This window comes from Rhea pennata, chromosome 7 (genome assembly GCF_028389875.1).
Source record: "Rhea pennata isolate bPtePen1 chromosome 7, bPtePen1.pri, whole genome shotgun sequence".
Lineage (NCBI taxonomy): Eukaryota > Metazoa > Chordata > Aves > Rheiformes > Rheidae > Rhea > Rhea pennata.
In genome coordinates, this window is record NC_084669.1 from 5,815,714 (window position 1) to 5,831,387 (window position 15,674).

Here is a 15,674-nt window from a genome sequence, read left to right on the forward strand (position 1 = left end):
CTTTAGTTTGTAAGTATGATTTAACATTAACATCTACTCTTTCGTTGTAAAATCTCTCAGCGAATTCAGTAATAAATAAAAAAGATCCATCCAACATAAGAAACAGTAATGAAAACAAACACTTAAACATTAGGATACTGTGGAAAGCTATTTTGCTTCTGATGAAATACTGAAACGGAAATGAAAAAGAAATCAATGGCATCTTTAAATACCCAAAACATAACAAATGTCATCATTAAAAAGTACCTCATTAAAATGCCAACATTTTGACTTTGCACAATGCTCTTTCTGCGTACTGTTAATAACACAATCAAATAGGAAATAAATCGGTAACAGTGGAGACAGCAATAGCAGCTCAGGAGTATTATGCATGACCATAATGCTTGCTGCTTTTGAGGTAGGATCCTTTCTGGTTCTTTGATCCCAGTAACTAGCACAAAGCAGAATTTAGTCCCTTATGTGTGAAGGGAATGCACATGTAACAATAACAAGGAATATAAGAGTATCTTGACTAAATACAGGATATTTGACGGATTTTCAGAAACTGCAATTTCTATAATTAAATCTAGTAAGGATTCCATTCCAGGCAGTTATGAAAATGCCAATACAATGAACTGATTTGAAATACAATTTTAAACAGGAAAATGGGATTTGAGAAAATATGACTTTCCAAGACTGAACTGTGTGCCTTGTGATCTCTATTTATTCTTTAAATACATTTATACTTTTATAATACAGTCTGAGTCATTTACACATATAAATACAACAGTAGTGAAGATGTCTAAAGATTTGATTTTTAGAAGTAAATGTAGACTTCTATATATGTTTAGAATTCCTTCAGTAAATTTTTAGATTTTCATCTGCTTTAGTTGAAAAAGTTTGCAATATTCTTGTACAATTTTATCATATGCTTCCATCTCTTCTTTTGAAGATGAAGACAATTTATACATAAAAATGAGATAAGTGTATTATTAATCAGTTCTTAACCTTGCCTCCACAAATATTTAACATTTTTTGCTTAAATCACATATACTAGCTATCATAGTGATTCAGGAGAAAATTCATTTTTACACAATCAGACTCTCATCCTGACTGATCTTACTCTGTTTGACAGGAAATCTCCTTTTAACAATAAATTATTACCCTTGTGTCACTTCCTCTTTAGGCTGTTTGAGTTCAATTAATAAATCTTTACCAGTTTCTCCTGCTTTTGAGGCAAAGAAAATAGCTCCCTGCTTAAAGCCTAGGATCTTCAAGCTCCTGGCATAATCTGCAAATACAGCATGGATCAGTTTATGTAAATGAAGGATTAAGGAAAACACAAGTGGAAGGCAAAATTAAAAGCTCAGAACACATTTTTTCCTCACTCTTTAGTTCTCTTAAACTGAAAATGCCAAATATTGCTAATTGTGCTGGAACAAAATATTAAATTCCATCTAAAACTCTTCTCAGTACAAATAAAGATAAAAAAACCATTGCTTTAAATGTTGCTCTTTACTGTACATTAGCATTTACCAGGTGACATGTGAAGTATTAACTAAAATAATACATAAATTGAAATAAAATATAAATAGATAAAATGCAAATGAACATAAGCAGCTCCCCATTATACCACTTCCTAACTTGCAAAGAAATTAAGAAATTATATGAACATAACACAAGACTTGGTCACTGATCAGATGCATATGGAGTTATCTACATGACTTCTTAGTGGCTTTTTTACTTTAAAGGTGATATTGGTGATGACTTCATAGAACACAATCAAATATTACTTACATATGCATTATTGCTTACTACATATATCTTAATAGAAAAGTTAGAATGACGGTTCAGAGTTTCTGTAAAACTGGATTAGAAATGTAGACTGTACTGGGGAATACTTTAGATACCATTTGATATATTTGATACTTATTACACCTTCAGCTTAATCCTGAATTCTGATTTTTAACCTTCCTTATTCTCACTGTCTCAAAACTGACCCCTTCATAAAGAACTTCAGTCAGCAGAACCTTATGCTGGTGTGCACAGGGACTAAATGTATTGAAATTTCTTTTGAGATAGTGTTCAAAACACAACTGAACCACTGATCTCACTGTATGCTTTGAAGTAACAATTCCCAAGTTCTGCAAGAACATTTCATCATTTGTTCTTTATTCTTTTTATTCTTTTTTCTTTCACTTTTAATTTACTTTTCAGTACCACTAGAAAACAGTGGCAGACTATTAGAAGGATGTAGTGGTACGGATTTATGCAAAGTACTCCTTTTCACTCATTTCCTCATTATCCCTTCAAAATACACACCCTGGAAAACAAAAATAGGAATTTTTATTCTTGCGCACTGTAGTACATGTAAAATTGGTTCATATAAAACTCTATGTGAGTACATAAATGAAAAAGATTTCAAAAAAAGGATATTTGTATCATCATTAACTTCAAATGCCCCGTACTTCAGACAAGCTTCAACAAACAAAGCTGCTCTATCGAAGTACCTCATACTGTTGAACACGAAGGAAAAAAAAACAAAAGGAAAAGAATAACTTGTTAAGACAGGAAAATAGAAAAGTGTTCCAGGACACTGCATCAAGTCCTTTTGTACAGGCTTTCTAAAACTTTCTAGATAATTCTGGAGTGGCAAATCTCTTCCTCAAAAAGGGCTGAACAGGGCTTCTGAATACCATTACAGTTAAATAATGTCACTATTGGTGACCAGGCACGTATTCACACTACCATTCACGCATTGCTCTCGCAGTTTCCCCTATTGTTCCAACTTGCTCTTGGCACCTTCATGCTTCATAGGGTGCGCAGGGTTCACTAACATGGTGACACTGCTCACTGTTTCCCACACAGTAATGTGCTGATACCCTGAGGTACTGAGGCAATATGTAGGAACATACCACACTGTCTTCTCGTGCACCTGTTGGTGTGGCACTGCTCTCTCACCAAGCTTCATATATCACCCTGCATCTGACTCCTCCTTGCCACAAGGAAGTGACATTTGATACAAAATTTTTGAAAGATCAAAGATCAACTTACTTAGAACTAATTGTAGCTACTATAAATTGTTACTGCTTGGTCAAATTTTGTTAGCAGTCTTAAAGCCTGCAGTAAATTAGAATGACAGTATTTTTCCTGCAATTGCAACAAAAAGATCAATATAAGTACACAGAAATGATGCACTGTTGAGGTGAATGTCAATTAAAGAAAAAAGTAACACTAAATGCAAACAACTGTCAGAAATTAAACTGTGGAAACCCCTTTGGTTTCTGAATGACATATATTCAAATGAGAATTTTAGACAAGAAAAAAAATATAGCTTTACCTGTGCAACATCTCTACAACTTTTGTAAAGCATCCAAGTGACAAAAGGACAAGAATGGCTTTGGATTTCTGGTTGACTTGTGGAGAGCAAAGGTGATCTACCCAGCGCTTTAACACATCAGTACACTCTTCCGAGTTTAAACGAACCTTTAAAAGATGGAAAATCCAGTTATGAATTCTCAGATGCTAAATTAATAAAATATTTTCCTTCCATTTTTTCAGTCCTTAACGCAGAAATAACATCATCTCAAATTACCAATTTTATTATAAAAAATCCTTTGAATGGATGTAATAAGGAAAAAAAAATGTGAAAACATGGAAAAAAATTTCCATGCATTTATTTAATTTTATTTTTATGGTAAGGCTTAACTGAAACCTCAGATATCAAGAACTTAGAAATCTTTAGCATTTGCTGAAGACTGAAAGACAAAATGTCCTCCTTTTTCTTAAGAGTGGGACTCATCAATTTAGAAAACTCGAATGTTTCTTTCCATCCTCTCTGCAGGAGAAATATAATAGAAGCTTTAGAGACACTGAAAGACCATTCTAATTAACTCTTGTCTATTATGTAGCTTAATATGGAATATTAAAGGTATTTTGAGGTACTATCTATACACCAGAAGTTGGTGTAAATTTGTTTGGTTAGTGTTAACTTTAAATGAGCAAACATACCACATGAAACTTCACACAAGTTCACTGCCTACGTATTCATCCACTTCTAAGGCTCATTTTTTGCAGTTTATGGTAAACTCTGTGCTGCAGTTATATGCCAGTACAGCTTATATATGTTTTCAGGCACCAATGCTGTCATTTGGTTGAAAAGGATATATCGCTTCAGTCAAGAGGCTTAATGGCAGTTTTCTTACGCAAGAATCTGTCAATATTGACTGAACAGATTGGCTTACTATAAATTAATGCATGGAAAAAACTGATCATATTATTTTGAATCGATGTTTCCTTTTTTTAATTTGAGAATTTTAACACTGCCAGCAGCTTTCATATCTAGATACACTAAGCAAGTAGTTTATGCTAATAATCTAAAAATTGAGAAATTACAAACTTTTGCAAGCCATGCTGCACGATTCCATTCACCATAGGTTTGCAAGTAGCGACAGGCATCAGCAGCCTTATCTATCAGACACAACAACTGGACACCCTCTGGAAAATAAAAACAGATTGCATAATAAAAAAAAGAAAAAAAGAATTATGATAAAAAGTGTGAGCAGAACATTCATCCCCAGAAAAAGGATCCCTCTTGTATTCCTTCCCTGCATATGAAGATGTTGAAAAATCCTAGTTTCTACTAATTGACTCTCCATACAACCTGAGTGCTGAGGCTTTTCCCTAGGCTGAAGAGCTTCAAAGTACCTCACAAAGGTCCCACTGATCTTTGTCATAAATTGAAATGACAAGAAGTTCACTGAATTTCTCATCATAAATATATTATGACATCTATAAATCAGAAAAACTGATTTTAGAAAAAATCTTCTATGTTTAATGTTGTCCATACTGTAATTATTAACAGTGAGGCGGTAACATTATCCATACAGTGGAACGTATCTCTTTTAGTCAAGTACTATAAAAGCATTTGAAAAAGTACTTGAAAATTACTTTGAAAAGGGTGTATGTACTTTCTCTGCGTGCTGTTGAATACTTCAGCCAATCCCATATTATGTACACCTCAAGTATTAAAAAAAATTGATCTATACATATAATAATACATGTAAAAATGTATTTCAAAACAATACATATTTACCGAAATACAAATTTACTGTTTTAATTAGGAAAGCAGAAAATATGTAGCTTTATATGCTCAGACTCTTTTCGTGCATGCAAACAATTGCTAAGAGAATCACTCCAGAAATACGGTTTCAAATAAAAAGAAAAAAAAGAGTCAAAATAAGTTGAACTTTTTTTCTGCTTGTTTCTGAGTTAACCGCTATATATAGCACACACTACAAAATATACAACATACAAGATCTATAATAACAGCACATTTTCCTCTTCCAGCTGCATCAGTAGCTTTAATAATAATAATCAGAATTACTAGTTCATAGGTAAACAAAAAATCCAAATTGCATTTTACCTGCAAGCTTTCCATTGGCTATCATGTTCGTTGCTACCAGTTTAATGGTGCTCTGAGATGGACCTGAGGAGGTGACAGTTGTGACCAAGCAAGCTTTGAGTGAATCACAGTAGTAATGTGCATTCTCTGAGCTTGTTTCTAACAGCAGTTGTACTGCTCTGTCAGTCTGGAAAGGAAAAAAAAAAAAAAAAAAAAAAAAGGAAAAAAAAGACATATTCACTTAAACAAAAAAAGTCTTGAAATTGTATTTTAGACATTTTAAGACAGGAAAGAAGTAACACTGAAAGTTATTCTAAAACAGATTAGAGAAATATCCCCCAGTGCACTAATGACTGGGACTGTATTTCAGAAAAGCATCCCTAGGGAGGATAGCATTTAAAGACTCATCGTGAATGTAACATGCTTAATCAGCCTAAGAGTCCTAGAAGAGCCACAAGGACTTCAGAACATTTACTTTCTTGTTTAAATCATATTTTGCAGAGATATAAAAGGATAATAAGTATTTAAAATAAGCAAAGAAGAAATAAAAGACAGAGAACCTGGTCAGGATCTCAAGAACTGATTTTTTGTCTGTTACTCTAAAATAAATGGATGAATTCCACCTTGCAGTTTTGACTAACACTTAAAGAAAAATTGTGCAAGAAAAACTGTGCAAGAAAAACTGAAAACTCCTGATAGTTAGTAAAGACTAAGCACCTCTGCCAACCTTTTAGATTTAATTGCTGACATGCTCAAATGCACAGTAGCATAGAAACACTTAAGTTCAAGCTAGTAGCACTAAAGCTCTTCTTGGAAATGGATGTAATATAACTACATCAGTAGAAAACAGCTAATTAAACATACTGTACAAATGCAACAATACTCTTGTTAGGGTCTCAGTGAGCAGCTCTGTATAGTTTTTCACCGGTCAGTACAGACCTGCTGGATCAGAGGCAATATGAAAAGCTTAAGCATTTCCTTTGATACCTAGAATGGCAGTACTATGTGCAGACTGACCTATCCAAGTGATATTATTATTCAGTTATTTCTTGGCAGCTCAGAATTAATCTTTCTTTTCTAGTCACAAGATACAAGGGAAGATTTTTATAGTAGAACAGTATCATCTGCCATATCATTACACTCAGCCTACAATGTAATAATATACTAGCAAAAATTATGCACTAAGGGAGTACTGCTATGAAGTGACTCAGTTGAAAAAAAAAACATAACCTTAGTTGAATAGGATAAGCACACAGAAAGACAGGGAAGAACAAAAAATCCAAATATTACCCACAAACCTGGCCTAGGAGGAGAAGTTGGTCAGCACATTTCTTAGTGTGATCATATGTGGATCTCTTTACCTCCTGGAGATTTACCCTTTCGAGTTGGAATTTCTGTACAAATAATAATAATAATAAAAAATTAGAAGTATAAGAGTAATAGAACAGATAAAAATAAGCATTTCAAAAACATGGAAACATTTTAGGAGTTACAAAAATTCCCTGTTCTTAAATAATATTGAGTGATTTAATCCATAGCCATATGTTATTAATAAGCGAAATACGTATAGAGAAAAGCTCAAAGTTACTAAAAAAGTTACAATGATGATTTTTCATTGTTCTGACCACATTCTTATTAAATATATTTTTAAACTGCTTGAAATACCTGGAAGTAATAATTTTCACACAGTATGTCATAGCATATATCCAATGGATTGACCAATTTTTCTTGAAGTACATCTGTATCGATTGGTTTTGTGAGTTTATCCTGGAATAAGCTGTGCAAATAGTGGGCAGCAACAGTCCAGAAATGCAGTTCAGATTCATCTCCATACAGTCTGAGAACATAAAATCAAGATAAGAAACACAATGATATTGTTCATATGCCACGAGTGTGTTATAAATTTAGAATATATTTATATAAAGAAGATACAAAGTACTTTTGGTACGCACAACTATGTGGCAAATTACAAAAACAGATTACAGAATGACATCTAGCAAACTAGATAAATAGGAGACTATTACAAGAGAAAACAAATTCAATGATCTGTTCATAAAGCCAGCAGGGAATTTTTCAGTAATTATTCATAATTGCTTTTTTATTATGATTTTACATATAATCATTAATATCCCCTTTCAATAATATGAAAGTTATTAGGAATAATTTGAAAAAAAACGTGTGACTAGACAACTATAAAGAACTAGCCCTCCCAGTGTTTGTATATAGTATATCGTATGATGCGAAGTTTTGAGCTACGCTTTTGGGCACTGAACAAGTAAGTTTAATTTGGTTAGTAGAATTGCGTTTACAAAAGTAACAAGACTGAAGAAAGTACTCTACACTCAGCAAAGGAAACTAAGTGTCTCGGTAAGGTTACTTTTCCATTCCCTGTCCTGAAAACACTCAAACGTATGCATAACTTCAAGTACTTCAGCAAGTGCCCTGAGTTAGATGAGAATTAGCTTATTGCTAAAATTTAAACACATTTAGAAGTATAATAGCATCAAGATTTTATTACGAAACACTTTATACAATTATATGAATCTCTGCTACCTTGCAACAAGAAGACATCTTTGCAAAAGAGTAAACTCTGGATCAAGCAAAAGTTTCTTTATGTCACTGCAAAAGGAGAAAATTGTAAGTAATCTGTAAAAATGCTGTGCACTATTTTTTTCTAAACACAAATATCATTTATTATCTAATAAATGAAAAACCAGAAAATAAAATGCACATCTTTTTTCAGAACTGGAAAAAAATTGTAGCAAATAAACGTTGCAACAGAAAGTATATGTAATTTGAAATATAATTAAATCTCAAGGAGTAAGCCACTCTAACAGTTTAAATAGCAAGTTACTTTATTCCTGTAATAAAGGGAACCACCACATGGGTGTATAAGAAGCTGTAATTTAGTTTGCAGTGATTTTACAGGCTACAAGATTAAAATAACTACAAATAAGTATATAATTACGCAGTGCCATAGTTTAAGAGGTCCAGATGTATGCCTCTAGCCTTTCTACATATTTTCAAATTGGTAAAAAAATGAAAAAATAACCTATTAAGTGAAAGTAGGAAAGGAAAATGGAAAAACTTCTGTTTCCTAGTTTTGAATAATATTTTCAAAATTTAAATGGAATGCTGAAGTCTGTTTCCTATGTAAGCACAGTAATTTAAGTAAGAATCATCTGGAGCAGGATAGAGGTATATCTTCAACAGAAGATTTTCAAAAGCTTCTTTTCTGCCTCAGAGCTTAAATGTCTTAACAAACCTTGGAAAATTTAAGTAGCACTGTACTTCAAGTCCAACACAGTCTGGACCAACATCAGATGACCGTGTATCATGGAGAAGCACTGCCTAACAAATTACAAATGCTCACCAGTAAATTAGAAATTGTATACTGATTTCAATCACTGACTTCCAACCCACTTTACATAGCCAGAATGCCACATTTTGATTTTTGAGTCATTATTTAACAAATACTTCAAGACAGTTTGTTTATTAAAAATATATTTTTATTTACTTTCGTATAAAAATAAACCATAACACATGCTTAAAATATATTTTTTTTTTCCTAAAGAATGAATACAGGGTCATCTTTAGGAATCATGTAAGTTATTAAATGTGTTTAAACTAAAAGCTGCCATTACTCAAAGCTTATCTTTAATGAGGTAAAAAGCATTCTTTTTTCATTAAGCTGTCAATCATCATAAATTTTGGTTTTGTGCCTTATATGAATGCAGTACCTTAGTAATTTTAATAAGAAGATTCTTACTTGGACAATGAATTCAATTGCTCTTGAATCAGGTTTTTAATATTTTCAGTTTCTGGATAATCACTGCATTAAAAAAGAAAAAATTACCAAATTGACAATATTATCTGAAATGGAAGAGAATTATTGGTAGTAGAAAACACAAGAGCTTATGTGGAAACCATTTATCATATTCTTATGGAAGCAACTCCTACAAGATTTTTTTCTCTAGTTACTCATTCCTAGTTTTTCTCTAGTTACTAGTTCAAAAAAAAAAAAAACAATTAAAGACTATCTTTGTTTTCTCTCAATCTCACTGAATCAGTGCCACCAATGTTTCTTTTCCTCCTTTTCTCTTTATTCATTGACCTTGAAGTTTATGTAGAACCCTGAAAGTATCAGCACCTTCTTCACTCTTAAATCACCTTCCTTTTTTACACTCCTTCCAATGCTGAAACCCTAGCAGTTACATTTTTGTCTTAAAATCCTTTTTCTTACACCTTATACTTCTTCTTCCTGCTTTTTAATTCCTTGTTTGCAGTAGCATCATCAACCCTAGCCCTTTGCACAAAATATGTTTCACAAAATATATAAATGCCACTCAGGCACCTGCAACTGGTTAGTTCTAGCACTGATCTCTCCCTCGCTTCCACAGATCTGCAGCCATTATGAATTCCTACATCCATGACAATTCACAACCTCTTCACCTTTTCTGTTTCTTATCTGTGCTCACAGATTCCCATGTATCCCTTTACAAGAGATTATCTGTTCACAAGGATTTTGAAAGAATTTGATTTTCTCCTTTCTTGCTTGTTTCTTTTGTTTCTCTGTCTTATACACACCTATGACCTGTCATCCCCTCACTGTCAACCCCTTGATGAATATATATGCTTTATTTATTTATTTATTTCTCCTTACACATTGTTAATATCTAGACAGTATTTTTCATTCCATGGCTGATGCAGTAAGAATGCTTTTAAAGCTAATGAAGCCCTTGGAACAAGGAGATAAGGACACCATGCAGGTTCTGAAAGAAAAAGAAAAGATTCATTATATACATAATTTAAGAACAGCATTCTCTAGCTCAGAATTTCCTGTGTTTATCATTTATCTGCATAGTCTGCTTGTCCCCAAGACTATAATTGTAGAAGTAACAAATAGCAAAAAGTAGTCTAAGTATTTAAATTCCTTATTTAAGTGTATTGTAAAAAAAAAAAAAAAAAAAAAATCAAACAGCATTAACAATTAACAGTTTAGAGTTTTGTGGGAAAATGTACTTTGTAAAGCAAAGAATTACAAAACAAGAAGTCTACAAGCAGACTTCAGTATCTGGAAATTTCACAAAAAAAACCCTTCCACATATTAACAGACATTGCAAAATTATACAGTGAATTTCAATGATTTATGTAGTGAAATGAAGGTGATGTACTGATAGTTTTGACATTAATTCTCTAGACAGTTGTTAAAAAAAGCTCATATTTAGTTAGTTTATATTTCAATTAAAATGTTAAAAAGTATAGCTTATTTGGGAGATTAAATTTTTACTGTAAAAATATCCATATTTCCTAAGCCTACAAAATTTGTCTGTATCTATGAAAAATTTATAAGGATAGCTAATCCTGCACATATGACCTTCCTCTACTAGAAGTATTGAATATTTTTATAGTCCACTTTCAAAATGAAATATCCAGCAATCAACAGTAAAAAGAAAATCAACATACCTATTAAGTCTTGTTCATCCATTCTAAAACATGATGATTTCATGGACATCTCTAGGACTCTAATGCATCCATCATCTGATGCCAAAATGACTTTGTCTGAAGTACACCAATCTACATCCAGGATCCGGAAATTGACATTTCTTCCGCTTCTTAAACTGCTTACCATTTGTACCTTGAAAAGTTGAAATATTTTTCATTTTTAGTAGGCTCTCTATCATACAGTGTAATACTCTGGCACACTCCCATGTGGCATACCACAAAATTTGCAGTAGAAGTTAGTCATAAATCACCTTAATAATGGTCTTCTCTGGAAAGTAGAAAATTAAGAAACCTTGGAGTAGGGCATGTGATTGTCCTGAGCAAAGACTTTTTCCCAACCAAGACCTGGGAGAGGATCCTTTTTAGCACAGCTTTTGTAGTATCTTTTCTGAAATAAAGTTTCTAGGGCAAAACTGGCAGGAATTTACATAACCTGTAACTGCAGTCCCTTAACCTAGCATATGTGCATCTGAGCAGAAGTGAGGTTCTCATCACTTAATTCTGTCTCTTCATAAACATATGCTTTCTTGTTAAATACTGAACTTCTCTAGAAATATATTTAAGCCTAACTTTAATGAGGCATTATGGAAATAGGATGATTCATTATCCATAAAACAAAGAACTCCCTGAGATAAGCCAAATCTTCAAAACTGTACTTTTAACCATATGTCAGTAGTTATAGATTTTGTTACCCTTCTGTAGTATCACAAACATTAAAAATGTTAATATATGTAAATGTTATCAGAGCTTGTGCTATAACTAATATTCTAAGCATGGAGTTAGAGAGATAATATACAACAGCTTGATCAGTCTTAGCACTGAAGACATTATTTGACTTATTGGTGAACTATTTGAGGGCAAAGGTGAAGTTCTAAGGAGAGAATTACAGGGATTATAGGAGTGAGACTATAAAAATATTTCTACAGATTTTCAGCTGAAGTTCTGAATGCATTTTAAGACTTTCATATGGGAATCACTTATGGGTTTCTACTCTGCCTACATAATTCACAGTTGTTGGTCACATCTGCTCCTACTCTAATTATCAAAGGAGGTTTTCATACTACGCAAATTAAATGTCCATGTTAGGAAGTGGAACTGACTACAAAGTGAACAGAAAAAGAATGAAAATACCAATTTTATACTCTGAACTTACTCCAGGAGGCTAAGTTAAAATAGTATATTTATTCCTCCTTTCTCATAGTAAATATAATTCCCTGAAAAATGTATGAAGTAAACCCCAGGAAATTTGTGAACATTTCTCTTTACTACAGAATTTTCAAGTAAGAGAAGCTAGACAATGCTAATTATCAAGTGTCTAGCTTCCTGGTCTTCCCTAATAACTTAAATCCATGCACGGAAGAATATATACGTTTTAATATGCACAGAAGTTAGGAACTATTTCAAAAAAATATGCTCCTATTCAAAGACCCAAATTCCAAGACTGAGGTTCTCCCTCTTAAATCCTCAGCGTGCACCTCAAAAACTTCACTAGAAAATGACAAAGGGCATATCAGAGACATATTGGCTTTATAAGTGAAAGGTACTTTCAACCTGATGACAGTTAGAAAATGCTTTATAGGAACTAGAAGTCCTTTGAGAAAAATCAGACAACTTTATAATATAGCTATCAACAAGGCATCATGGCTAAGTAAAACTCAAACTCTGAGTACTCTTCCTGAGTTTTAGAAGGTTTGTTTGTATTTTGCAAAGAAATATATATTGAAACGCAACAGATATGTACCTCTTTTGCATCCCAAACTTCAGCTCCATCATTGTACATTGCAATAAGCTTCTGATTTCCTTTCCCTGGGGCAAAACGTATTTTTTTCACCCAGCTTCGGTGTGTAGGGATCCCCCTAAGAAAAGAAGGGTGCAAGGTTAACACTCATCATTCCACAATTAATACTAAGCATCATTAAGTCCTCTCCATAAACATTATAGATCCTGATATTGTATATGTACATACATATATATGCACACGTGTGCGTGTATATAAACATACATATATGTATATACGTACATATGTATAAATGTATGTAAACACGCACACACACAAATGGCCATGCTATCATGAAAAATAAAGAGATTAGATACCTGAAACATATATTGCAACATTTAATATTTTATCAGTAGTCATTACAGATTTACCATAATGAGAACGCTCTTTGGATGATATTGAAATTTTGATAAAATATTTTATTTCACAACAGCTGAAAACACAAACTGGGAAATGTAAAGAATTGTCAGGCAGAAGGTATTTTTGAAATTTTATTTCAAAATACTTGTATTTTTTCATCTAACACCAAAACAGAAGACCATTTACAGCAAAGAACAAAAATGAAAAAAAAATCCCCATACTCTAACACTCATGTGTCATAAGTGTTATGTCATGTTGTTATGACATGTCATGTTTGTCAAACTTAATTTGCATTCATACCTGGATACTCTAGCTTTCAAATCCCAGAAGTTTAAGTTTCCATCAACATCTCCAAGAACCAAGGTATCCCCTTTCCAGGCAATACATGTAATGCTACCCATACTTCCCTAGAAATATTTAGGGAACAGAATAAAATCTTGTCGTTAATAGAGCCAAACATATGAAGAAACATTTCAATATTAGTATGTCATTTTTTCAAATATTATATGAAATGAATAGATCAAATTCTGCTCCATTAAAACAGCAACAATTCAATTGAGTATAAACATCTATCAGCCAGCCAAATTTGTTTTAGTATGTTTCAAAAGATTTTTTTCCTCTTAAGATATTTTGGGTATAAAGGAATGGAAAACAGTTCTCTGTCTCTTACTGCAAAAAAAGAGAAAGGTGATAGATTTATTAAACACAATATTAGTGTATGCTAGAGAAGGACACAAAAATAAAAAGTTTTCAGTTTGGCAAATCAACTTATCAATGCCTCCAAAATTGAATAGAAAAAAAATAGTAAAAAATAAAAAAATAAACTCATAAAAGAGGACTCTGGTCCACTTAAGTTTTCCTTATGACATAAGACAAAATCCATTAACAGTACCTAATCATGTTTTAGTACCACGCTTTGGAAATCTACATAAACAGATATACAGGCACCTTGGGTTTTTCACAATTATACAAAAATAACCATCAAACATTATCATGACTACAGAAAAGCAGCAATATTTACACTACCACAATGTAAAAAGTGTTTGCAAACACTGTACCCTGTCTGACAGGTTCTTATCTGTAAAGCTATCTCTGAAAACAGCTGCCTATAAAAGCTATGCCCTTGTCTAACTCAATTGTTTGGCACTGTGAGGACCCTGATTTAAGATTGTTTTAATCTTTCAAGAAAGCAGGCATAAGCAGGAGACAGTAGCTATGTGTAATATATCACACACACACAATCTCTGCAGAATTGAGAGAGTCAAAGAACCTTCCGAGACTTTACCTTCTTCAGTGGTGATGCATGTGAACAGCTAAGTTTCATCTGCAAGTGACGTAAACATTTGATTTCTCAGGAAAGATAAGCTGTCCCAAAAACTCTCGAAGGACATTATTGGTAACAAATTAAAATAAATTAAGTTTCTCCAACTAATAATTTGATATTACTATTATGTACTATCACTATGTAAAACGAAACCAAGTGCTACTAACTCTAAGAACTTGTTCTTAACTTTTTTGTAATTTTGGAAACATATCCTAACAATGTTTCCTATAGAAAAAAATTATTCAGGACATCTCCATTTCACTGGCAAACAAACAATATTGTTTAAAATTTATATAGAAATCTACAATCACAAAATATTTTAAAATCACAGAAGACTTAAAGCATCTGCAGATGCTTTAAAAAGTTCAAGAAACAAACAAAATCCAGAAAGACAGAAACAAAAATGGAAGACTAGAAATTCTTTAAATAACTGGCAATGAATAAAATGTATTTGAAAATCTTAATCAAAAAACACTGATGTCCAAAATCATGTTTTTGAAATTGTCACATTTCAGATCATAATGATAACCAAACTTAATCGCTTCTGTCTACCTCATAGAAACACTAAACAATTCTTCTTTTATGATTCAAGCTTTTTGTATATGCTTTCCTAAAATTAAGAAAAATATATATTGTGTCATTTATACAAAATTAAGTCAGGGACTAAAAAAATATTCTAGCTAACATAAAAACTATTTATTCCAATGTATTTTTTTTTAAATAGAAAACCATAAGAACATGAAAAACACAGAAAATTGTTACAAATGTCAAAGTTAGAACTTTTATTTCATATTTCAAGCAATGAATTTAGTAACCACTTGCCATTAGAAAGCATTTTCCTTAAAGTTTTTTCTCTGAAAACCAAAAAAATTAAGCACCAAACATATAGAAAACTAGAACTCACATCAGGAGGAATTCTTGCACTGTCTTTTACTGAGTTTCCTTCTACTGTGAGATGATAAACCTGTCCATCAGTATCTGTAAACACAAAGTGCTCTCTGGCAGAAATGTTCTGGCTCAGCTCAGATTTACTTTCAGCTTCCTGTAACAAACTTTAAAGAGAATATAATGAGACGTAGGTGCTTCCCAAAATCAGAATTGCAAGTCAAGATCTCCTTAAATAATGACAGAAGTAGTGTAAAAATGCTCATTTCCCTTAAAGTAATTTACCAGAAAAAAACAGTTAACTCATTATATACTTTTGGCAATGTTCAAAGGGCAAATAAAGAGTTTTACTTCAAGAACTGGATAACTAACGAACTAACAGACAGAAGTCCTGCTTGTTACACTGCTTCTCTCATTCAGCAGCAGATCAAAGTTCACAT

General features: G+C 32.4%; 1 protein-coding gene across 2 annotated transcripts in view; it reads right to left on the reverse strand.

Annotated features, from left to right (window-relative positions):
- Positions 1 to 534: 534 nt before the first annotated feature.
- WDR11 (WD repeat domain 11) overlaps positions 535 to 15,674 on the reverse strand; it is a 41,983-nt gene continuing 26,843 nt past the window's right edge. For both annotated transcript variants that reach the window (XM_062580326.1, XM_062580325.1), the window contains exons 16-29: positions 15,254 to 15,401; positions 13,326 to 13,432; positions 12,630 to 12,744; positions 10,850 to 11,021; positions 10,047 to 10,155; positions 9,153 to 9,215; positions 7,937 to 8,002; positions 7,049 to 7,220; positions 6,682 to 6,777; positions 5,405 to 5,570; positions 4,379 to 4,476; positions 3,320 to 3,465; positions 2,413 to 2,495; positions 535 to 1,294 (exon numbers count right to left, since the gene is read on the reverse strand). In XM_062580326.1, the coding sequence (XP_062436310.1) occupies positions 1,140 to 1,294; positions 2,413 to 2,495; positions 3,320 to 3,465; positions 4,379 to 4,476; positions 5,405 to 5,570; positions 6,682 to 6,777; positions 7,049 to 7,220; positions 7,937 to 8,002; positions 9,153 to 9,215; positions 10,047 to 10,155; positions 10,850 to 11,021; positions 12,630 to 12,744; positions 13,326 to 13,432; positions 15,254 to 15,401 (1,696 nt within the window). In that variant the 3' untranslated portion in view covers positions 535 to 1,139. The remainder of the gene's footprint in view (positions 1,295 to 2,412; positions 2,496 to 3,319; positions 3,466 to 4,378; positions 4,477 to 5,404; positions 5,571 to 6,681; positions 6,778 to 7,048; positions 7,221 to 7,936; positions 8,003 to 9,152; positions 9,216 to 10,046; positions 10,156 to 10,849; positions 11,022 to 12,629; positions 12,745 to 13,325; positions 13,433 to 15,253; positions 15,402 to 15,674) is intronic.